Source organism: Maylandia zebra, linkage group LG3 (genome assembly GCF_041146795.1).
Source record: "Maylandia zebra isolate NMK-2024a linkage group LG3, Mzebra_GT3a, whole genome shotgun sequence".
Lineage (NCBI taxonomy): Eukaryota > Metazoa > Chordata > Actinopteri > Cichliformes > Cichlidae > Maylandia > Maylandia zebra.
In genome coordinates, this window is record NC_135169.1 from 36,651,575 (window position 1) to 36,676,040 (window position 24,466).

The 24,466-nt window shown below is 43.8% G+C and overlaps 1 protein-coding gene across 3 annotated transcripts in view; it reads left to right on the plus strand.

Annotated features, from left to right (window-relative positions):
- The first annotated feature begins 2,574 nt into the window (after positions 1-2,574).
- nwd2 (NACHT and WD repeat domain containing 2) overlaps positions 2,575-24,466 on the plus strand; it is a 59,605-nt gene continuing 37,713 nt past the window's right edge. The window contains exons 1-3 of one of the 3 annotated variants that reach the window (XM_076881782.1): positions 2,575-3,138; positions 4,481-4,652; positions 16,309-16,397. In XM_076881782.1, the coding sequence (XP_076737897.1) occupies positions 4,502-4,652; positions 16,309-16,397 (240 nt within the window). In that variant the 5' untranslated portion in view covers positions 2,575-3,138; positions 4,481-4,501. Of the gene's footprint in view, positions 3,139-3,346; positions 3,850-4,480; positions 4,653-16,308; positions 16,398-24,466 lie in introns of those variants that run through there. The other 2 variants (XM_004562697.5, XM_004562696.4) reach the window with 2 other exon arrangements.

Sequence of the window (24,466 nt, forward strand, 5' to 3'; positions counted from 1 at the left end):
TTCTGCAAGGGGTGGCAGAAGGGAGGCTTTCATGAAAGCGTTAGTTTAAAGTGAACTGCGATCACACAGGCAATATCTCTGCTCATACAAATTCATTCAACACTTTATGGAAATGAACACTAAGCAACGAAATGAGGTGGGGTCACAGTGCATGGTAACATGAGAATGCTTTCCCAGAAGCAGACTGGGGGATTCAAGGACTTGTCAAGGGAAAATCACAGAAACAGTTTTCACAGCATTTCATGTCAATTTAGTCTTCTGCCTTTTTGATTATGTGAAGAGACATATTCATTGTAGCGAGTTCCCCCATTGGCTACTGTATATTCTGCTTATCTGAAAGGAAAAGCATGCCACTCAGCACACTGACATAATTCAGCAACTATGGATAAATTGCCACAAGATTTCGTACAGACACTTGAGGATAATCCTTTGATCCTTTTTGTTGTTGAACAAGTGTTGGTAAATTATAATGGCATTAAGCCCGGTTCGGTACCATTTCCAGTACAAGTATAACAGAAAGCTGCAGAATATAAACAGTGTCGACCTATGTGGACAAAATGCCACAGATTAGCTCAGGTGGTAGGTTGCAGCAACTCCTTGTTTTCACTTTGAAGTTGGCCGCTGGTAACTTGTGGACATTCCAAGCTCCGGTTACCTAGGTAACACTCTAAAGTATGGACAGCAAGGTCATATGTTAGTCAATGCTAACCTGTGCTCTGATTCGTAGTCACTTTAAACACTCGCCTGGAAGTTGAGAAAAGCATATTTGGGTCCTGCCAATTTCACATGGCCAGTGGTCGTAGTCGCGTCAAGTCACCAAGCATCACTTACCTTCTGTGGCTGTGGTCCAGCATGTGAAGCCAGCATAACTTTCTAGTGTTTTGAGACCTTGGTGTTTTATTTATTTTTCCTTTTTAAAAAGAAATGGAGATGAATTGGTCATTTGTACATTTATTCTATTTTTTTCCTTTAAGATTTTATTTGCAGTGTTCACAGGGAGTATTGGATTTTGAGAGGCAATTTGCTCTTCTTAATCTATACATGAATATACGAAGTTACAATTTCCTCTTGTTCACTTACACCCTTGATCTCTGAGTCAGCTACCTAAAAAAGAAAATAAACCCAGAGTGAGGATTTCAATTAAGGAGTTAATGTAGTGGTGCCAGTGGGTAGCATACAGAAATAGACATTCCCAACTGCCTCCCTGACTCCCACTCCCCTTGCTTCTTTCCAGCTGTTTTTAAAGAAACAACCATCCATCACCAGCCATTTTAAAAGCTGGTGTGCGTGTGGACCTGCGCCAAGTGAACAGCTAGTGTCTGTCTTGTTCACCTGCGTGTGTCTCCCAGGTGACACATCGCATCTCGTCACAACGGTGACTCACATTCGCTCAGAGTGGTCCAAGGTTTGAGGAGCGGGAACACGAGGAGAAGCACTTGGCTACAAACCCAGCGACTTACTGTTACTGTGTCTGCGCATGAATGCACTAACATGCTCAAACACACCCAAAGGTGTTTGCTCACTCTCAGGGGCACCAAACCAGGGAGCGATACTAAATGATTTAAGGAGACAGAGCTGGACAGCAGCCCTGGAACATACCGCACATTATGCTGTTGTTTTTCACTCTTAGAGCTGCTTCCAAGTGGCACTTAACTTCTGTGCATGTGCAGAAACCCTTTTTTTGGCCTGCCACATCACATTTCGCCCAACCAGCTGTGTGAAGTCTTTTGGAAAGACTGTGGTGCTCATGATTAACTGACTGATAAGAGGAAGCGGAACAACCAAGTAAAGAAAGGTCACACCGCTGTTGGGAACAAGGCTCCGGTCTCCGGTGCTCCACTTGTGCTTTTCCGGAGTCTGTTTTGTTCTGGTGTGAGCTGGATGCCCTGCAGGCTGCCTTAAATGGGTCGGCACGAGCCGTCAGAGCCTGAATCATCCTCGAGACCTGCAGCTGTAAGTAAGTCACATAGAAGCTGATTATTTAATGTATGAGGATAATGTATTTAATTTGGTGTTTGCATTCATTGTAACTTGCTCTGCCTAGGCTTAGGAATCAGCCAAGCATAAGGTAAAGGAGCTGTTTTGTTTTTTAATCTCATTGTGAATTTGTCTGTATAACTGGCTGCTAAAAGATTTAATCTTTTCTTTGTTTCCATTACTTATGATATGGATCCATGTAGACATCTTAAAGGTTAGTAATATGCTTAAACTCCTATATAAAAATGTAGCCATGGATATTATACATCCGCAGGCCTTTTTTCTTCGTGTGTGGGTCCATAATTCAAAAGCATTTGTGCAGCTCAGAGCAACAGACATACTGTTCATCATATAGGTTCAGAGAAATGCTTCAACACCGAGACTGAGAAGGGAGAGAAAAATATATGGTTCAGCGTCTCCCCCCCCCCACCCCCCAATCCACCCACCTCACAAGAACAGCACAGTAATCAATTCCGTTTAGTACAAATCCAATGCACTTAAACTTCCAGCACGAATAACCAGAGGCTGCAGAGCAGAGGTACATTTATCGATAAAGCAATTAATTCAAACCACTCCTCCTCTTTCTCCTTCTCCTCTGGCTGCTGCCTGCCCCATGTTTGGGAAAAGGGGGCTTTCAGGTACCTGTTACTCCAAAAAAAAAAAAAAAAAAAAAAGTAATATAGCATTTAATTAAAAGGTTCATTTAAGGCCATAAAGTTGGGCTAAGTTATAAGATATGGTGGAAAAAAAGTCAAAATACAATGACGAGATGTTACAATAGAATTAATTTAAATAGGCACTTAAACTTTACTTGACGTCTACTGGGTTAAAAAAAATAAAAATAAAAGACTACCACTAAGGGCTTCTGGGTAAATGTAACGTCGCTGCTCGTTACTTTATTTGCGTCGTGACTGTTTTAAAGAGTTGTAACGTCATTTACGGCAGCACACTGCTGACTTCGCGGTCCACTGCAATCTTAATAGAGACTGAGGGAGCACCAGTCCGTCCACTGGAGTGGAGGGAGACAGTGGAAAAAGAGCATCCAGCAGAGCTTCTCTCGTCTGTCACCGCCGTCAAGTCAGACGTTAAAAGCTGGGGCACTACCGGAATTGAAGTTGTCACTTTCAACATAAAAGCGCAACTTCACTGAACGAAGGTTAGGTGAGTACTGAGCTGAAGGCTGTGCATATTTCTTTGCTTAACAAACATACGATATGGGAAATAATTATATCCCTAGGTTTAACGAAGTCTAAACTTCTTGGTAGACCCTTGAAAAGCGACATGATCAAAAGCTGTAGCTTTATTTTGAAAATATCCACCGGTAGCCGCGCTCTTATTTTGTCCGGCTTCGTGCTCCCTGTGCCTCTCAGAGCTCGGTCGGCTCGCAGAGACAGCAGGATGCCAAAGGGAGCACTCCGGCACACGGCGTCCGTTTTACCGTCTCCCCACGTCGTCTCTCAGTCACGGCAACTCTGATGGGCGTTTTTATCTTGCCTTTACCGCCCTCGACGCTTGGATATTTTCGGAAGCCACGAAATGAAGCGAATGAATGTGAGCAACAAGAAGTATCCTGTTGTTGTGCCTGTCTCCAGCATCACTAGTAGTCAAGTACTCTCTGTGGATGCGGTGCCCCTAAGTGGTTGTAGTTGTCTGATTCTTAAGAGGATTTGATGTAGTGATCAGTAGTGGACTACCCAACTTTTTTCCCCCTCCCGCCTTTTTGTTGTCTATTTTTTTCTTTTTGAGGTTTTCCGTCTTTGAAACAAAGATTTCAGGATAGACCAACTCCGGAAAACCGGCGACTTCACATCTGCTCCCGGCGGAATAACCATTGTTAGCGGTTATTCGCCTTTCACAAGCATCGTCTCTGGGGTGGGAACACGACTGATGCTTGCCTTGTTCGTCCATACGAGTTTTGTATCGTCTCGTTCTTGTTTGTCTGTTTGTCCCACAGTGGCATGAAAATTCATGAATGCGTCCAAGGACATGTATACAAATTACGCATGCACCATGACGGTAGTAGTCTGTGCGTAATATCCTATTATTATACCCCTACTACACGAATGCAATAACAAACATATTCAGTCTCATACCTGTGTTTGGAGAAGATTTGACAGATCCATCCTAACTTGATTGGTGTGTGTGAAGCATGGACGTTATGACTATGACAAGGTAGACTACTAGATCATGTTTTATAAATAGATTTTAGAGTATTTTAAGTAAGCTTAACCACCTTAAGACTAATTAGGGTTCATGCCATACCAGTGCCTGTAAAGGTGGTCAAACTTAGTAGCAAATTATAATAATAAAATAATAGCAAACAGCTATTAGACACAGCTCCATGCCTTTGCCATAATTAACGCTCCCTGCATGCGTGCGTGTGTGTGGATGGATCAGGTGAATCTGCGCGCAAACATGCATGTGTTTTCCATGTGCCTGCCTGTGGGTCCCTGGCCGTGTTAACATGCCCTCCTCCCTCCCTCCTTTCTGTGCGTGTGTACAGCCACGCTGGAAGTCGCCTCCTATGTGGCCGTCGGGAGTGGGGAGCAGGCAGCCCTGCCCGCGGGAGTCTGCGCTGCGCAGGGCGGCCATCAGCGGCAACATCAACGCCCTGCCGCCGCACCACGTCCCCACCGGCCGCAGCGTCCGGGTCTTCATCTGTGCCAACCCCGACGGTAAGAGTGTCAGCGTGACACCCCCCCCTCTCTGCCTTCCTACCCACCACTCCTTCCTCCTCCTCCTCTACCTCTCCCTCTTTTGAAGCCCGTGCACCCTCACAGTGACACAATGCTCTCGAGTATTTCACCATATTCTTCATGTCTGGAGCCGTACTCTGGCTTAAAAAGAATTTCTGGGTGAAATCAGCCACGCTCATTTCAAGACAGCGTCTCAAAAGTGCAGCAAGAGGCTCGTGCAGCTCCGCCGCTTTGAAGCTCGGGGTCCTGTGATCCACTATTGATTCAGGTCTCCTTTGGAAAGACGGGTCAGGACTCTCAGATTGAGCCACAAGCTGCGACATTTAAAGACCGGCTTACTTTAGCGGCTGGCGACGTCTCAGATGAGGTTACATTAGACCATGTGACAACTTTGACTCAAGTGAAATTGTGTATGTCACTGATGCAATATAGAGCAGACTGCTTTCAACCTAGCAGAGTGCAAGACAGTCGGGTCGTGAGGGAGACACCCAGTTGCAGCTCTGTATTTGAATATGCCCTTTGGGTAAGGGGGTAAAAATAGGCTCTGCAAAACTGGAGTAAACAAGGCAAGGGAAGTAGAGTAGGCTACGAGAGAAAGGGATGGAGGGAGAGTGGAGGAGGAGGAGAGAAGCAGGGCACGCCAAGGATTTAAAAAGAGAGTTTGCCTTTGTCGATACGTCACTGTCATTTGCCTTCCCTCACTGAGCAAAATTGCTCTGGACCCCAGAAAAACCTGAATGAGCTGACCCTGGATTATTGCACTGTAATGGCCTCTCACCGCTGAAAAGTCTGGCATTGTTTAGCCACCTGTAGCTGAGTCAGATGTTTAAACCGTACCGCCTCAGCACGAATTTAACGCTCCAGTCTACACGTGGATTGAAAATAAGGACGAGGGGGACGTTCCGAGGAGTTCTTTTCACACCGATCGCACTAATGGAAAGACCCGCATCTCAGCCCGAGGCACGAAGACAGCTAATTATGAGCTGCTGTTTTGAGATGCCTGGTATCCAGCTTCTACTAATGAAGCCGTAGAGGTGCAGAGGCACAGCCGATTCTCCCTCAGCCTCACCTCGGTCAAATAAAACAGCAGTTCTGTGCGTTTCTTTTGGTTTCTTTGGTCAGAGGTCAGGCAATTAGCCACATTATCACTTACATAACACGCTCGCACTGTTCTCAGGTACTTTCCCATACTTTTAAACTTTCTTGTTTATGTCTGCAGGCGCTGCATGCAAGGAAAGCATAAAAGAAAGGCTGTTATTAGTGGATGTCACCCAGGTCAGCCCACAGCCTGACTGCAGAGCTTCTTTCTGCATGTTCACTAGAGGGGGCTATCCATGCATTTATTTACTGCACTTCACACAACTGTACGTGCATTCAGACAGCTGTTGTGCATTATTGCACATCGACATCACACTTTTACGTCATTTTTCCACAACTCATCATGTAGTGAAAAAGCAAGTCGGGATTGAGGCTGGAAACTCAGACAAAGGTCAAGTTTGCAGCCCTTTGTCTGAGCTGCATTCAGATATGGGAAGATGAGCTCTGCTTCCACATGCAGGAGTTGATGGTCAGGTGGACTCACTCAATCTTTCCCTTGGTAACAGTTGGCGAAATATATGCTGCATATAACCCAATAGATTTACTATTTGTAACGTCAGACACTAGAAAGGGGAACAGCGCTGTTGGAAGTGATCACCTCGCTGTCGTAAAAGTGTAACTGCTTGGTTTTATTGCGCCTGATGATCCGGGGATCTCTGCTTTGACTTATATATATACACAGACACACACGCTTGCAACGTGTGTTTCGGTGTAGGCTCTGCTGAATACAATGACCCTGATGCACCTTAATCAGAAAGCCACAGATGACCGCAGAGCACGGTCTCTGGTGCGTTCGCCCTCGCGGACCTCTGCTGTGTTTGTTTACATCGCCTAAAAAGGGGCACGACACTCAATTTGAGCAGTAATTTAAAAAAAGAGCACAAGATCACTGCAGAAAGTTTACTCGCCAGTGCGGCGATACAGACTCTATAGAGGCATTCGCGTCCTTGCCACAGTGTACAGCAAAGAAATCCCTCCTCCTGTGGATTTTAATGAATCTTGGCTCAGGTGGATCTGTGTGTGTGGGTACAGCCGATCAATTAAAACCCCCACTATCTGTTCTTGCCAGTAGTCAGACGGCGGCAACAAACCAAAGAGAAATCTTTGGCCCGTCTTACCGGCCCATCTTTGTGTGTCTCGATTCATATGAACGTATCAATACAACTCCATTACCTTGCTCTAGTCACCCCAGGGGCTCTGTTACTGGGTACGCACTATAGTGAGGTATTTGTATGCAAGCTATCACATCACCTAAGCTGTTTAAAGTTGATAAAAGGCACCGGGCCTTTAGGGATACGATGCATGAAATCACCTAAACCTCCAACGCACCGCCATCAAGGCTACAGCATGTCACCACAGAGACCACTAATTATATTACATTTCACCTTGCAATTATTCCCAGTGTTCCAGCTGGCTCTATTTAACTTTCTTTTCAGCTTGTTTTGTGGCTTCTGAGCGCAGATTTCCTTTAAAAAAATTCATCCCTAATTCTCTCCTAATTTTTTGGGATTGTGTCTGGTGAAAGAAAACAAAAGAGAGAGAGTGGGAGGGAGGGATCGGCAGGCAGGAGCTGCAGGGAGATGGCAGGCGGAGAGCGTGGCTTTTGTTCAGTGAACTGCTCCTCCTGGGCCCGGCAAGTGCCGGAGTTTCGGGACGAGCCCAACCCCATTATGCGGCGAGTTTATGACACGTGCCGCCGAGGCGGTTTTTACCCTCTTGTGGCGTCTGCTTTCCTCCTGAGGGTAGAAAGGAAGCTCACACCGACTAGTTTGGCAGCAGCTTTCAGTGACCTCTTCTCTGAATTTTCCAGAGTGCTGCGGAGCAGTTCGGCAACCTCCCTCCGGGAACGTTGTTCTGACAAATTCTGCAGCTGCCCTGTCATACCCGTCTAACTCCCTGGGTGTTGGAGCCATTTCATGGAACGCACTGTAAAATATTTTGTCAGGAGTGACAGCGATGAAAGGAAGCAACGTGCTCCCATAATTCCTGGAAAACAGATGCGACTTGTAATCGGTTTATATTAAATAAGCCAATCGTTGTCTTTGTGTGTGAATGCGCACATAAACTGCACTTCAGAGACAGAGACGGGGCGCTTTTCAATCTCATATTGAAACTAGCACGCCCCAGTAAATGTTTTTTTGTGCGTCTTGAGAGATATTTTAAATTTGCTAATGGTTTCTGAGTCAGATTGACTTCCAGTTATTTAAACTTACTGATGGACTAAGTAGAGAAAGGCAACTTTCCAAACTGATCAAAGTAAAAGGAGGAAAGGAAAAAAGACACTTTAAAAGACGGGAACATCTTTTACAGTAATTTGTATTTGTGAATACAGTTGAAAACCGTAAATGTTGGTGCTTTGTTACACTTTTTTTTTTTTTTTTGATTGAAGTCCGACTCGACTCGCAAAATCAGGATGGATCACGTCCCACTACCTCATCAACGTCACAGTCAACCTTAAATACTGCTGCGACTTGAATGAGGTGGCTGATCAGACTTTGGACAGTTCCATGCTGCCGTGTGTAAAGACTCAGTTCTGTAACATTTGAATTCAAGGCATCAAATACATTGTGAAAAAAAATTCTACATTTTTCAATTTCGAATTTTATGATTTTGCAAAAAATTCCTCCTGAAAAAACATGCAGGGGCCAAAAACAGAGTCGACATCAAGTGATGATGAGCAGGTCCTGATGTTTCTAAGCAAGCAAAGGAAAAAACTGAGATTCTGGGTTCATCCAGTAATCAGGAGAAGGCAGCAGCAGGGAGAATTTCATGGTTCGATCCAGGAGTTGAAGCTGTATCACGGCCGCTTTTGTACATATTTCGGGATGTCAGCGGAGCATGGCGCAGGTTTCCATGACCTCCCTTTGGTGTAAAGTGTAGGTAACACAGTACCTTTTGTCTATATAGTGTGCTTGGTTTCCAGGTTTATGTGGCTGACAGCAGTGTTAAAGTTCAGCAACATGACAGACGATCCTGAAATGATTAATCACCTGCAGCCAGCGTTCATCCTCAGGATAGCTGTCACAGTAGCATCCATGCATGCAAAGGGGGCTGGAGTCACATACATAAACTACAAAGCAGAAATGGAAACGTGGAGAAAAGCCTGCAGCTCCAACACTTATTTAGCATCTACTTTACCTTAAGTTCATTTACAGTAATAAATCGTTTATGGGTTATTTTAATTGGTGAGTCTAAATGTACAGCAGGTGTGAATATGAGCGTCTGTCTCTCTGTTAGTCCTGTAACAGATTGGCGACCTGTCCAGGGTGTAACCCCCTCCCACGGCCCAACCACCATGACTCTGAACTGGATCGTTTCCGTAGTTACGTTGTCCTATCATCCCGTGTTAGACTGCCAATAACTGACACACTGGGGCAGGTCCGGGGAGGGTTTAATTGGCACTGCGCACCCTCCATAAAGCAGACTCTCCACACAGCAGGAGCAAGAGGAGGCGCACACCTGGGAGTTTCATTTGTTCCATGATGATGAGCCTCATTCACAGACACGGTTGAACAATTTAGCGTGCCAAAATTAGTAATGATCAATGGCGGGATATCATATAGACATAATATTTGCCTTTTTGCTCCTTTATACTTGTTTTTTTCTGTAAGCCTATAGTTCTGCTGACCTGTTCGGTCACCAGGAGTGGAGCCTGCAGCTTAAGATGACTCAACACAGAGATGCTTGACCCCTCTCTCCTCAGACACAGCCGAGTCTTTCACCAACAAATACAAACACCTGGTAGAAAAACAGTTGATGAGAGGAGATAAACCAGTGTCTCTGCACGCACACGGTTACATTAAGTTCTAACTGAAAGTCAAATGAAGATATGGAGACACTCTTTCTCTGATTTCTCTGGTTTTATTTGGAGTTTTATGCAGAGATACTGACACGAGGTAGATTGCTTTTAATATGACTCTTATAATTATTTTAATATAGCTTTAATGGAACTGATAGAAAAACATCACCTTGATTGGGAAGCTGCTGGCGATCCTGTGACCATCGTCAGTCCATGAGGTCATGGTCCAGCTGCACATACAAAGCTTACACTCTGCATAGAATAGCAAACCTAGCTGTTGGTCTTCCTCTATAGTTCCTTCAAGCACTCAGTAAATATACTGCAGTTGTCTTCACAAAGGTCATACTGCATGCAAGTCGCCTAAAACGGATACTTTCAGGATTCAAATGAATGCTAAGATTAGAAAATGTTGGCATAAAGTAGATGTAAACACTGTAAGCCAGAATAAATGAGTCTGAATAAACAGTACTTTAAAAATCCAAAGCAAATGTAATACGAGCCCAATAGGCGTCTGATTGCACATTATATAAAAGGAGCGTCGACATCCTCCACATCTGCTGATGTTACGAAACAAGAAAAAACATCCAGGAAGTCATCTCCACCTACTAACATGTGGAGCGCCACGATAACTCAGGAAACCTTACCCCGTCCGCCATGGATAAAATGCATAATAATGCAACCTGGCTCTATTTTTAGAGGGTCACAGAGGGTTTCCACTTGAAATTACTGTGACTAAAATGTTTGGAGCATTTGTTGTGCTTCATTTTTGTTGTCTAAAATTTTTTGGTAATTTTTCAGATGAGACTGAAACAGGTGCACTAACATTAGAAATTTGTGACTCATTGGTATAAAAGGTGTTTATTTGCGCTGTAATTCACATGCGAATGGAACTCTGGGCCGGCTGATCTGAGCCCAGTGTTGGTAATTTCGACAGCTTTTCAGTCTTTGGGGCTGAATTTCTGGGTATTTTTCAGCCCTGGGGCTTAAGGGGTTAACCAGAGAGCTGAGTGAGTCTCAGTGAGGAGGCAAGATATTAGTCTGAAACTGCCGTGTCCATGGTTACTGCCATCTTCTACAGGGAGGAGAGCCTGTGAGATGTTGAAATTCTCCGCTCGTTGCGGCTCGCTGCAACATAGCTATAAAAGGTTGTGCATTTAAGGCACGAATGCGAACATGTCAAGCCCTAACTGCCCCACACGAGTGGCTTTTGAGTGAACAGCTGCAAGCACAGATGTTACAAAATGAACATTTTCATGTTTGGTAGACCGGTTGTGCGTGCGGTCACTGTTGTGGATGTTAAATCAAATGCAAATTAAGTTGCTGGCAGAGAGACCGTGGGGAGTCCTCTAGTCACGGTTACATGCAATACCGAGGTACCATCCATTACTGTACTTTGCTGTTTTCCCTGGATGCGCGTCATCAAGCGCGAGTGGAGGGGCCGCGGTAACCTCTGGCGGGTTTTCCTACATCCCGATTCGGTCTCCTTGTGCTCAGGAAATGCAGGAACATCTGGCCTTTATGGATGGCCGATTTACACAGCCACAATTTGCCTTCAGTATCTTCCAGGTCACTCGGTATTGATTTGCTCACTGGCTATGCGTTTACTTTTCCACAGAAATGCTTTCATGTTTTAGCCCAGTGCATCACCATCCAGTCGAAGTCTAAGTGTAAACCCTAAACCGCAGTTTGTTGTGTCTCTCGTCTGTGTTCGTTTCATTACGTCCAAATAGACAATCCACAGTATCATCCTAGAAAACATCTGTTCTTCAGTTTTTATCTGACTCCAACTTTTGGTCATTATTCACAACATACAGTCGAACTAAACTGTCCAACTAAAAACGTCATAAATTGACTTTTCAGAAACTCATGATGTCATCAGAGAACAGATACTGATCAGCCCAATCAGTGACCTTAATGCGGTATGATGATATTCTACGCAGACTTTATTTTGTTAAAGAAGAATTAAAGTGAAGATATGTGCAGATGTGCATGATTGTTATGAATCCCCATCTTGTTCATGTATGCATATGACCGAGAGGGCGTTTTTGAATTGCTTTGTGAAAATGTAAACCCCATAAAATTCTAAGGTTTTACATATTAGAAGATAATAATAAAAACACGTGATCCTTAACAGATCCATCCATCTTCTTCCGCTTAACCCCTCAGGGTCACGGGGGTGCTGGGTACGCCCTGGTTAGGTCACCGTTCTGTTTCGTGCCATGTCATTATTTATTTACATTATAAGATTCGGTTACTTGTAAAACCCCCTAAATGGCCTGTATTTGTATAGCGCTTTACTTAGTCCCTATGGACCCCAAAGCGCTTTACACTACATCCAGTCATCCACCCATTCACTCACACATTCACACACTGGTGATGGCAAGCTACATTGTAGCCACAGCTGTCCTGGGGCGCACTGACAGAGGCGAGGCTGCCGGACACTGGCGCCAACGGGCCCTCTGACCGCCACCAGTAGGCAACGGGTGAAGTGTCTTACCCAAGGACACAACGACCGAGACTGTTGGAGCTGGGGCTCAAACCGGCAACCTTCCGATTACAAGACGAACTGCCAACTCTTGAGCCACGATCGCCCGTTGTTCCACAAGTCTTGTGCTTTAGCAGCAATAGTTTGAATTAAGAGTTCTGTATGACTTTAATCAGCCTCTTTCACCATTACAGGGGAATTCTAGCTCACTCTTCTTTACTGTGTTCTTCAGACCATTGAAGTTTGTGGTTAAGCATTTCAGTCGTCTTGAGGACTTTGATTGGAGCATAGCAGCAGCTTGCAACTGTGCTTTGGGTCATTGTCCTGCTGTATGACCCAGTTTTGGACAAACTTTACCTGCTGCAAAGATGGCAGAAGACTCTGGAGTACTTTGGTAATCAGACAAATTCATGGTCGACTCAAAGCCCATGGAGGTAAAACAAGCGCAAATCATGACCCCTCCACCACCGTGCTTCACAGTTGGTACGAGGTCTTTGTGCTGATATGCTGTACCTTGTTTTCACCAAACATAGCCCTGTGCATTAGGGTTAAACATTTCCACTGTGGTCTCATCTGTCTAAAGGACATTGAGTCTTGAGTTTGTTGAGATGCAACTTTGCAAAGCTAAGCCATGCTGCCATGCTCTCTTTAGAGAGAAGAGGCTTTCACCTGGCAGCATCTCCAAACAAAGGATACTTAATATCACTACTTTTTAAAAACTACTCTAGTGTAGTTTAAAAATATATACAAATGGAGCTGGAAATGAGCGTATTAGGTCAGCCTGCAGAACCAAAGATGACAAAAAAGGACCGTAATTGTCTGGACTGTGTCTGTCAGACTTTCTTTCTCTGCTCCAGTACAGTGGAGGTGAATGGAAGCACTGATGCATTGTAGATCCTCCAGAGCAGCAGTGAGTCTGAGTTTCTCCTGAATATATTAAATTCCACTGACCTCTGTGGTATCCGGCAGAAATCTGAGCGACAGACTAAACCTGGCCCTTAAACCCTTAAATCACATCAGAAACGCACACACAGACACACACAGTGAGGATGACCGCTCTGTCCCGCCACTCTACTGTTTGCTGAGACACCCGTCTTGTGGACAACGCTCTCTCTCTTTTAATCAAAGATCCCCAAAGCAGTTGTGTATATCGAGTGCCTCTGGAGTGAAGCTTGATGAGAGCAGAGTGATTGCTTTGTCAGAGCCTTGTTGATGAGACTCAGAGAGGGCAGCTGTAGAGTGATCGCCATCTGGGGGAATGAGTGACCAGCAGAAGCAATGTCAAGCATAACCAACTATAGAGGGAAATGTGGAGATTTTAATACCGAGCGTTGCAGCTTTCCAAAGTGTGGCTTTTGTATCATTTTTCAATCAAGCCAGTTGGGCGTTTGACGGTTGTTTGGACAAAACAAGCAATCTGACGCCATCATTTTGGACTTCTGATGGATATTCCTGTTATTTTCTTTTTTTTTTTTAAATGCTTAAAATAAGTCAGGATGAAACAAATGATAAAAAAAGAGCAGGGAAAGCGTCGGGGACATTTGGCTGCTTTTCTCTGTTCAACTGACTGCCCATTCGTTACCCAAAAGGACAAGGGAGAGGGAGGAGGAGAGGGGAGAAAGGGAAGCTAGAAAGGAAAATAAAGCAAGTTGACAGGACATATGTGAAAGGAAAGATAGATTGGTCGGTGCTATTGAAATGAGCAGATTGGAAAATTGTAGGGAGGGACACACACAAGCACACACGGAGCGAGAACGCGGGCGAGTGAAGGATCTAGTCTTTGTCCCTTTGCACGTGGGAGCGCAGACACACACATACATCAGGCTGCCATAACTCATCATCATCCCACAAAAAAAATAAATAAAAAGAAAGAAAGAGAGGAGGAGGGGGAGAGGAAGGCATCTCACTGTTATCAGCACAAAAACAAACAACAACACAGTTTAGTCTGTCAGGTCGAGCGAGATGCAGATTTGGATTGGACTTCTGCGTCGTCCCGAGCACACGACAGGCCAAAATCCTCAAATTCTGCTGTTTTCCCTCTGCTGTGACCCCCCCAATCCGTGTCAGTGTAAACTATTACACGTTTATTGTTGTCAAACGTATCGCTGATGGAATGAGATGAGCGCTCCTTTGATGCAGCAACTGCCATTTATTTAATTTGCATACGATTACAGCCGTTCGGTTTTTCGAGCTGACATTTTGCTGGGTTAGCTGTGGGCAGATACATGTACGGTCACGGCCCGAAGCCTTACTAAAGATAGATGAGAGATAGATACGTCAGACTAAATTTGTGGGCTCCTCTACTCGTGCTGCATATGACACAGTTAGCAGCTGAAGGGCTGTTTACCCGCCATGTGTGCGCGCGTGCCCGCATGTGCGCGCGTGTTCGAGCCGGCTACTCGGTCACACAGGGCCTCTCTGTTGGGCATATTCTGTTTTTAACTATCCGTCCACACCCTTCAGATAAAGAGAGGGAGAAAGAGGCCGGGACTGTCCAAATGAATTACAGCAACCATTTGGTAGATAGTGAAAAAGAGGGGAGAGGAGGAAAGAAAGTGGGACACAAAAACAAGCCGTTGGGCACTCGCTCTGTGACACTGACTGTCCAATATGATCACTGCCTGTGTAATTCTGGATAATCCCACATTCTTCAAGAGTGTGAACACTGCCGGCTCTTCTAGCTAATCATTTTATAGGTGTAAAAACAAAAGAAAGGTGAGGTACACATTTGAGAGTTACATACACATTGACACACTGGCTGAATTTGAGCTGACAGGTGAAACTATCAGTCCCAGTGTGAGGTTTATACCACAGCTGCCTGAAATTAACAGTACTGGAAATAACTGAAATCATCTTTTGTTTCTGTAATGATTAATCCAGCAGTATGCACAAGCTCTGTAAATTAAATGATGTCTTTAATGCTAAAGAACAATTCTTCTTATCAATTTAAAGACGTTTGGTTTTTTTCTTAGTTTATGAGAGATTATGACAGCTGGTCTAATAAATTTGTTAAGCCCTGCATATGCGTGTTGCATAGACTGTATATAAAAGATGGGCATAAGCTCAGGAGGGAATCTGGCTGATTTTAAGGATACGATGAACCCGTGTACATTAGCTGCTTGTTGTTGACTAGGTGACCACGCCCCCGAGAAAACTTACTGTTTCCTCTAAATGTGAACATAGCATGAACATCATGTTTGAGTAAAGACTTCAAAATATGAAGGAAAATGTTTACTCAGCTCAAACATCAAATGAAAACTCTTTTTTGTCAGACTTATATTGACTGACTTGTTTGTGTAAGCAGAGCAGTCGCCCCCTGCTGGCCGTAGGAAAAAGCGGCGATTTAGCAGAGCGTTCTCATTCCCGACGCGTAACATGCCGACAATTTGTCACGTCCCGAGGCGTCCCATGGGAAGGCGAAAGGTAACCGCGTCCCTATGATACGCGTGCCGTGTATTCCAGCCCTAACCCTAACCATGACCTGAAAGGTGTTAGGTAGTGTTTTCCAAAGCAATTAAAGTAAAATACATGTACACGTGCAGATTGAGTCCAAACGGTTCTCATGTTTCCTCCTTTTTCGCAACGTTTGGATGGCTGAAAGCGTAACATCCCGAAAATTTGTCACATAGCGTAATATGTTACGTGTCGCGTCTAAGGATCTTAAATGGATTAGCTTCAATTTTCAGACTCAGATGCTAAATTGCTAAAGCGACACCTAATATGTAGATTTTTGAGTACTTTGAAAGCTGCTGAATCCTTACGTCTGTGAAAGCATTTTGTCAGCTGTGTAAAGGACAGTCGCAAAACTTGTGACCTTGGTGACCCTTGGTTGGCATCAAACAGAAGCAGATAACGTGATTGCAAAATTGTTCCTTGTTAGGGATTCTGAACTTCTGGATGAATAAAAGAGGGAATTTAAAAACATACATGACCCTCAGCTCGCAGGACGACTTGTTGAATAAGAAAAGTAACAGCCAGATTCAATTAACGTTAAATACGTATCCCTATTCTAAACTGTGGCAGCGTGGAGGCAGATTTGCAGAAATATGAATTGTTATTAAGCAGATTATAGTAATTATTAATGGCTAATTTTTTTGGATGCATTTGAGAAATAAGTGATGGTTTTCTGGAAAAATCCCCAACAATAAATTATTATTTTCACTGGCGTTTCGCAGGCGTGGAGCTCATTAGATTGCGAGTAAAAACGGTTTAATGTGCACCTCTTAATATTTTATCAATTTTTCTATTTTTAGACACAGAGGCGGAGAGGAACGCGCTGAAGGAGCACGTCTATCCCAAACTACGAGACTTCTGCAGGGAGAATTATGGAATTGAATTCCAGGTAAATGGCTGCTTTCTCCTTTCTCTTTCTTTCTAACGTTGATTTATTCTTTTTACGTTTCACCTTCTAACAGCTGCAGATTCTTGTGACTTCCAGAGCATTAGTGCTTTCATATTTACATCATAGCTTACACAGCTATAAGGTGCCCGGAGGGAACCCCGGAGCTGCTAGCAGAGGCGCCCGTCCCTTTAAGCGGACAGAAGGCCAGCAGAGATAAGGTTTCCATCGGTGAAGGCTGGCACAAATCTAGCTATGGATAAGGCAGCATGATGCAAGGGCTTTCCCTTTGTTGTTGTCAGAGGACGGCTGCATTCTCCCTGCGGTGTCCACTGATCGAGATCATTTGCATTGCAAATTAGCATCAGTGTTCACAGAAAGATCCCTATCAGAGTTTTGTTTGCTTAACAAATCCAGGTGGGCTGCCTCAGATTGTTCCTGGAAGGATTTATGGAGATTTGTTTCCGATGAGGGGGCTTATGACCCATGAATTGTTTTAGAGAACGGTAATCAACGGGGTTTCGGTAGCTAATTCTCATTTCACGCCAGGAATGTTTGGATCAAAACAGCTCCAAGCACAAACCATCTGAAAATCTTGGTACATATGTGTTCAGGTTATCTCCCCCTGTATGCATAAGAGTTGCTCAGACACTTGGGTATCGTTCATATTTCAGTGACTGTGGTACTTCCAGATCCTCTTTTAATGTTCTCATTGTCAGTGGGGTTATGGAAGCAAACTACCATGTGGCTCTATAATGAATTATCATTTGTTTTAAATTTTATCATTTCTAATCATAAAACTTAAAATGACCACCCCAGAGAAATGGATATTAAATGTGGCCTACGATTAAAAACCCATAGTACATTAAGAATTCAGTGGCTCCATGGTGTAACGGTTAAAACATTCGCCTTGCATGGGAAAGAGAAGGCACAATCCCAGCCTCAGGGGTTTGCAAGCTGGTGTACTCCTGGTGCCGGTCCCGAGCCTGGATAAATGGGATGGATGCGTCAGGGAGGGCATCTGGTGTGAAATCTGTGCCAAATCAAATATGTGGATCCATCCACTGTGGCGAACCCTTGGGAAATAAGGGAGCAGCAGAATGGACCACAGTACATAAAGAATTCAGGGGCCCTGAACAAGTTTGCACATGAATTTTAACTAAAAGAAAGTAATATGGTGTAAAGAGGAACGCATACATGATTGAAATAGCTGAAATAGCAAGCTTAAAGCGGGATTAATGTTCAAAATTGTTAGCTAGTAGCATGTAAGCTGTTGATAAGGTTTGTTTGTATTTTTGTCTTACAGTATAGATAAAGTGAAAACTTTAGCTAAATATTCTGACAGGTAAAACAACTAGCTAACAGTATGAATACAACATTGGGAACTATTTATTAAAATGGCCAGTAATTAAAAATGTTAGCTACAAGTATTGATAAAATACATTTAATTGTTAGCAAAACATGCTAGTTGCATATTAGCTTGTTAGCTAAAACTGTTGGATGCATGTCAACTAAAAAAAAAACCCCGATTTTTATTATTTTTATGGTTTATTGTCTTTTTAAGTTGTTTATTTACAATGGACTTATTATATACACATTAATACAATTTGAGATATAAAGGTTGTAGTGATGTACAGCAAGTTGAAATGCTCTAAAAATGGCACTACAGCATTTACTTGATTTACACTACATTTGTTTAACTTGATTTGATTTATTTGCAAAGACGGCATTTGACCATGTCACAGTTTGTAGTGAACACGGCTCACAGCTGCGATACGTGACTGCTAATTTAGAAGCAAGCCTCTTCCAAACATGGAATGAAGACTCCTTGCCTTTAGGAAATTTGTATGTTTTAAACATCAGCTGTTATTTAGCTCACAGTCTTCTGTGATTATTGAATTCATCGGAGCACTTTTTCTCCCAAATTCTGTATTATATGTGCTCAACCGCAGACAAATTCATTACACTGTTGTAGCAAAGTACACAGCACAGTATTGGGAGAAAAACCTACATTGAATATACAGTATAATTAACCCTACGGCGAGCTGAGTAACCTTACATGAATTACACAAGTTTCCAGTATTACAAGCATCTCTGAGATGACTGGACGTGACGGAGAATTACAAGATAAAAGAAGCAAAGTGTTGCAGAGACGTTTTGGCTCCGGTACCCGTGGCCACGTGTCTGTCTGGTGATTCAGCTCGCTGTGATGCAGCATGAGCCGAAGTGATTAAGCAGAAGGCCTGGGAGTTAATACTATGACTCACTTACGCTGCTCATCCTCCTCCTCAACCAAACCCCCCACACCTCAACTTCACCCACACCATGTGAGAACACCTTGGATAAAACTGGAGCCTGATCATGATTTTTCCTAGTTGATACGATGTTGTGGCGAGGACGTCTTTCACGTGTGAAACCATACATGATTTCCACACACAGGATTTTGTAGGACGAAGACATTTTTTCCATTTCTCTTTTCTTTTGCTTTGATTTGTAATTTATGCATAATCCCGCCTCCCCTTTCACACGCGCCTCGTTTCTCCGCTGGCACACACTGACACACATGTACTATGCCAGGTTGGCGAAACCCAATTCTCCCAGGTCCCTCAGCAGTTGACTCAGTTTCTATCCAGAACCTGATGGAGGATGGATTTGAGGAGATGCGGGGGCGGATAGGGCACGAAAATCCAGCCCAGGGGTCGAGGGCCGCGTCCTCATTCAGTCAACGCTCAACAGCAGCGGGGGGATGAGGTGCCATGATCCCTTTTTAACCATTTTTATTCCCAATGTTTCCTGCTCTCTCTCTCTCTTTCATCTCCCATGTGTATGTGTGTGTGATCACTTTTTTTACATAAATTGCCAGGGTTGTGGTCCATTTATGCTCAACACATTTGTTGCTTTTGCACCAATGTGACATCATGGTCCGTTTTCAAATCTTTCCCATCACCGTTGCAGATCTTCCACCAGGAGTTCGGTGCCATATGGGCATCGTATAAATGCCTGTACAGGTGGACTCGTTCACAGTCTTGCCTCAAGCTTGTCTATTTTAAAAAATAGCTACAGTAGCAAACAAGCAAGGTTACAAAAATTGAGAGATGCATGACCTGCCGGAGTGACAACAGAGCACGACTTGTGCTTGCACGCAAAGAACAAAGAAGTAGCAAAAACTGCAGTTCCTTTAATGGCCACTTGAGGCTGGCTCCGTCCACACGTAAACGGCGTTTTGGGTCACGGAGATTTTTAAAGACTCCTTGCAGGGTGGAGATTTTCGAAAACTTTTTGCGTTTAGGTATGGACGAGGAAAACGGAGAATTACTCACGCCGTTTTTTTTATGTCATGCTACACGCGATGTTATTGTTTACAGGGGTTAAATTTCTGCAATGGCGGTTAATCAGCAGTTTTTACACACTTACGCGTCACTGTCCCTCCATTTAGAAAGACAGAGGCGTCAGAGTGAACTTCGGACGTGGCTTCAACATTCAACACAGAAGCTCTCACAACCCAAATCCCGACGTCGGTTTCTAACAAAATTGACTTTTTTTGAAAATTCAGTTTATGTATGCTGTGTGCATTTTGTTCATTCCAAACTAAAATACTGTCTTCAGTTAATAACATTTGAAATCATGAAGGCACTTGAAAAGTAACACAAAATTATCTGTCTTTCCAGAAAAACAAACACTTTCCAGAACTACTTAAGGTTTTGTGAGGGTACAAAACCCTGTTTACTCTTTCCATCCCAGGCTTCTAGACTTCTGATTGGCCAACATTTCATTTTTAGCCTTTACATGTGGACGGAGATATTTTTTCAAAAGTGCACATTTTTAAATTTAAAAAAAAAGAAGAAGCTAAAACGGAAAATCTCTGTTTATACAAAAACACCTGTGTTCGTGTGGACCTAGCCTTAGCTTTGCATTCATGCAGTTTATAAATGCAGCTTTTTAACCAAACTAGCTGATAAATTACTTTTCCACCCTTTCATCCATATGAGGACACTTTTCACTCCCAAACCAATGGATGACATCACAGTGCTACACCCATCCTTTATACTGTCCACCAGCAAAATAGATGGATAATAAATATATTGGTAACTTGCATCTTAATAGAGTTCTAATGTCCCTTGTTTTATATTTTTGTGAGTTTTTGTGAAGCTGCTCATGCTTATATGTTGTCTGCTGCTAACAAATATACTTCTATATACTTAGTACTCTAACATATTAAGAGAGTTGATTTTAAAAGACGGGTCATTTGCAGCACTTGACAATAATAAGCTTTTCTGGTGATCAAACCAGCATTGATGGCTTTTCAGCTTATTAGACACGCCTAAATCAAAATTAATGCTGAGCAGTCCAAGCCTGCCTCCATAAGGTTACGGTGTTCTGCTTTAGTTCGGATTGGTTCAGTGGGGATCTGATGTTAGAGGCTCACAAAATCTCCACAAAGGCCTTTTAAGAAAAAGGAAAAACACCACAGTGTTATTGTCGGGGGTCATAAGCGAGAGTCCTCCTCGCCGTTATCGACCGGTTCCTCCTACCACATTGATTAGCCTATAGATTTGGTCCTTAGTCCAGTTTTTATTGTCAATTTCTCATCTCGTGCTGCTCTAAAATACCCAGCCCGCTTACTTCCAACCCATCTTGCATTTGTTAGTCTCATAAATCATGTAACAATACAATCGCTTCCTCCCACAGACTGAAGTCAAACTGAATCTCGAGGCCAGTGGAAGCGGTTCTGTTAATAATGTGGTTGCCAAACTTACTGGCCGTCTCTCACACACACACACACACACACACACACACACACACACACACACACACACACACACACACACACACACACACCCAGTGCAATTCCAATAAAAGTTTTCTGGCCACAGCTGCGCAAATCTGCTCAGCGGCTGTCACTCTGACGGCTTTTACATCTCCCAACACAAGCGGCACGACGAGAGACGAGATGAGGGGTGAGACGACGTTCCGCGATGATTAAAAAGCCTATTCATGCATTCTATTATGCTAAAACGAGGGGTGGGGCTGTCAATTTGGCTTCTTCGGAAAAGATGTAGTGCTCTCGAAATATGTCACACGCTTAAAAGTTTTTTTTTAATCCGTTTCCGTGCACGAGTTTGCGGGAAAACGCAGGTAAAATTGGACAGAAGCGATTTCCTGGGAGACATTTAATCACGTTCCTTCCGTGTCTTCCCACCGAAACTCTGGTAATAAAAAGCATTTCAAAAAGCCTATAAGTATAGCAGGACTTCTGGTTTATTTATCACTCTCCGTCTGTTTACCTGGATGCCAATATTTCCAGATTTTGCGCCTTCACACGTGGGCAGCAGGCCGCCATCTCCGTTCACATCTCTTTCATCTCTAACGGAAACATGTCAGCATACCAACAAACAGCCCCCACAGGACCGATACGACAACCAACAAAGATAATCAGAATCAAATATAAAACACAGCTCCAGTCACATAGAGAACTATTCACTCCACAAACACAGGACCCCTACCTCCGCCACAACGGTTGTATGTTCGCTGCTGTCAGATGCTTCAGAGGAGAGCGTTTGTGGGAAATTTGATGGACAGAAAAATAAGTGAGGGTGGGCTGTAATCACAAAAGCACAGACCTTATTCTAATATTTGCGTGATGATGATTAAGACGTTGCATATTTACACGAATCACTAAATATAAGCTGCTCACATTTGCTTTCCAAATGCCATCCAGCAACACCTACGCTTAATCTCCTGCACTCTTAACCGTCGGGAGGTTTGAGCTCACCTCAACCTTCTTATAGCCGGTGGCCAGCCTAACTAAGAGGCGCAAAAAATAAATAAATTAAAAGAGCGATGTTAGCCAGATGATGTTCTTTGGGCAATGTTTCCTCGATTAGAGAAATGAATAGACTCAGAGCAACTGGTTCCCACAAGCGCAAGCGGTGTGTTTACACTTGCCGAGTCTGTGCTGTCAGGTTTATGAGTGGTTAAAATGCAAAACAGCTTGTATGCCCCGGGATATACAGTCTCTGAAACACTTTAATTCATCTCAAACTGCTTATGTTTTGCATAACTGTTTCTTTGCCGTCTGCAGACATTTCCACATTGATTGGGCCATGGGACGTCTAAAAAAGAAGCATATTCTTTGTCCTCACTCATAGCATACTAGTTCCCAAGCCAGGTATCCTGACTCCACAATCAAAAGGATAAAGACTGAGGAATCCCAAAGGCGAGATTAGCTGCAGGAATAATAATTTAATTTCAGATATTTTGCTTTGTGGTTCAAGTTTGAACCTCCCAGAAGAGGCAACTGCACACTTTCAGACAAGTTTTAGAAACTGAGGCACATCGGTGCATTCGGCTGGCCCACAATTGCTGCACCTCTGCAAGCAGCTTTGCAACCCAGCTCCTGGCTTTCATCCTGTTCCTCCTGCGTTTCATCCTGTCACATCCGTTGCTTCTCCTCTCCCCCCGCCTTCAGGCACGGAGGTATTTAGCTTACAAGAAGCAGACTTATTCTCATTCACAGCAGCGCGCGCAGGCCAGCTGGCATAAATGGATCCTTTGTTTACGACTCCACAGTACACCCACGTTGGTCAACAGGCCTTCTTTTGGGTTTTGCTTATTGGTTTGAGGAGCTTCCCAAGCTGCGCCCGCTCTCATTTAGCTCTCAAGCACTTCCATCTGTTGTGGACGCCATTAAGCAAACAAACCTCATCTCGCATTAGGAACGCTGGTCCCAGCGCAGAGTTCGACAGCCTCTTAATAAGAAGAAATGTGATTTTGTTTGAGGAAACTGGCATCCTCGGAGTGCACCGTGCAGAACCCTCTGCCATAAAATATACATCTTCCCCAGCCATTTTTGCTAAAAGCCCACTCCCTCTTCTGCTGCTGATCTTATTACCTCACACTTTTGACAGCTCTCGGTGGCTGAGCTGCAACATCTGAAACACTGTGCCCAAATTACCCCGGTGTGTCAGTGCTTGACAGGTTTTCCTCAAAGTCATCTTCTCTCTGCCTTCATTATTGACAGCTTTAGCCTTTAGAGTCGAGAGTTTAACCTCTTATCATTGCTAAAATAAGAAAGTAACCACGGCATTAAGAGAGCTAACATAAAAGTCAAAATCTCTGCTTAACCCCATCGCCCCTTAGGTGGCCACTTTGTGTTTAAATCACTGCAAGAAATGTATATTTGGGTATGCATTGGGTGCTAAACCTGAGCTTTCCAAAATGGGCCGGTATTCATCAAACATTCTTAGAGATTTACTACATATTCTTAATAAAACTGCCTGCAGCACAGAGCTTAACATATATTCATGTTAGAACTGTATCTATTTTTACCCTTGTTTTTTTTTTAGCCTGAGAGTGCTTCTGTTGGTGGGGTTTTTTGATTACAGGCCCTTTTTTTCCTGCTTTTCCTGCATAATCCCAAAGTCTAATAGTCCGACATTCAATACATTAAAAAACAGGAAAAAAAAAAGGCTTCTCCTGCTCTTGACCCGCCACGGGCAAACGCCTTCCAAGGGCATTAGAAAGCTGCTTAGCAGAAGCTGCTCCATCTCTTACGTAAGCAACGGCACCCCCACCACTCTAGTTTAGGGAAAGCGTGGGGAGAGGGAAAGCTATCAGAGAGAGGAACGGCAAAGACAAAGTTGGCATAAAAGAAAAAGCGAGAAGGAGGGCGAAAAGACACAAGAAAACTGTGAAACGGTTCCAGCCAAATCCAGTCCCACTGGAAGCTTTCTTCATCTAACCCAATAAGCCTTCGTAACTATTCCCCCAGCCAACTGCTTTCCCTCTTAACTTCATTTACGTGTCCTTGCCTGTTTTGGATCAACATTCCCCCTGACTGTTTTTGTTGTTTCTCCCCATCCCTCTGTACTCCGGTGAAGCGCGGCAGGTGACGGGGCAAATTTAATCAGTATATCCTCCCCCACGCACATGCACGCAGTGAACAGATATGACTAATGTCGTCATTTAGCTTTTAATTACAGTGCATCCTCCCCAATCACCTGCTGAAGCCCAGTAGGAACCTATCGTAATCAGGGGCGCTCATCTCACTTCATTCCTCTTCCCTCCGGTCT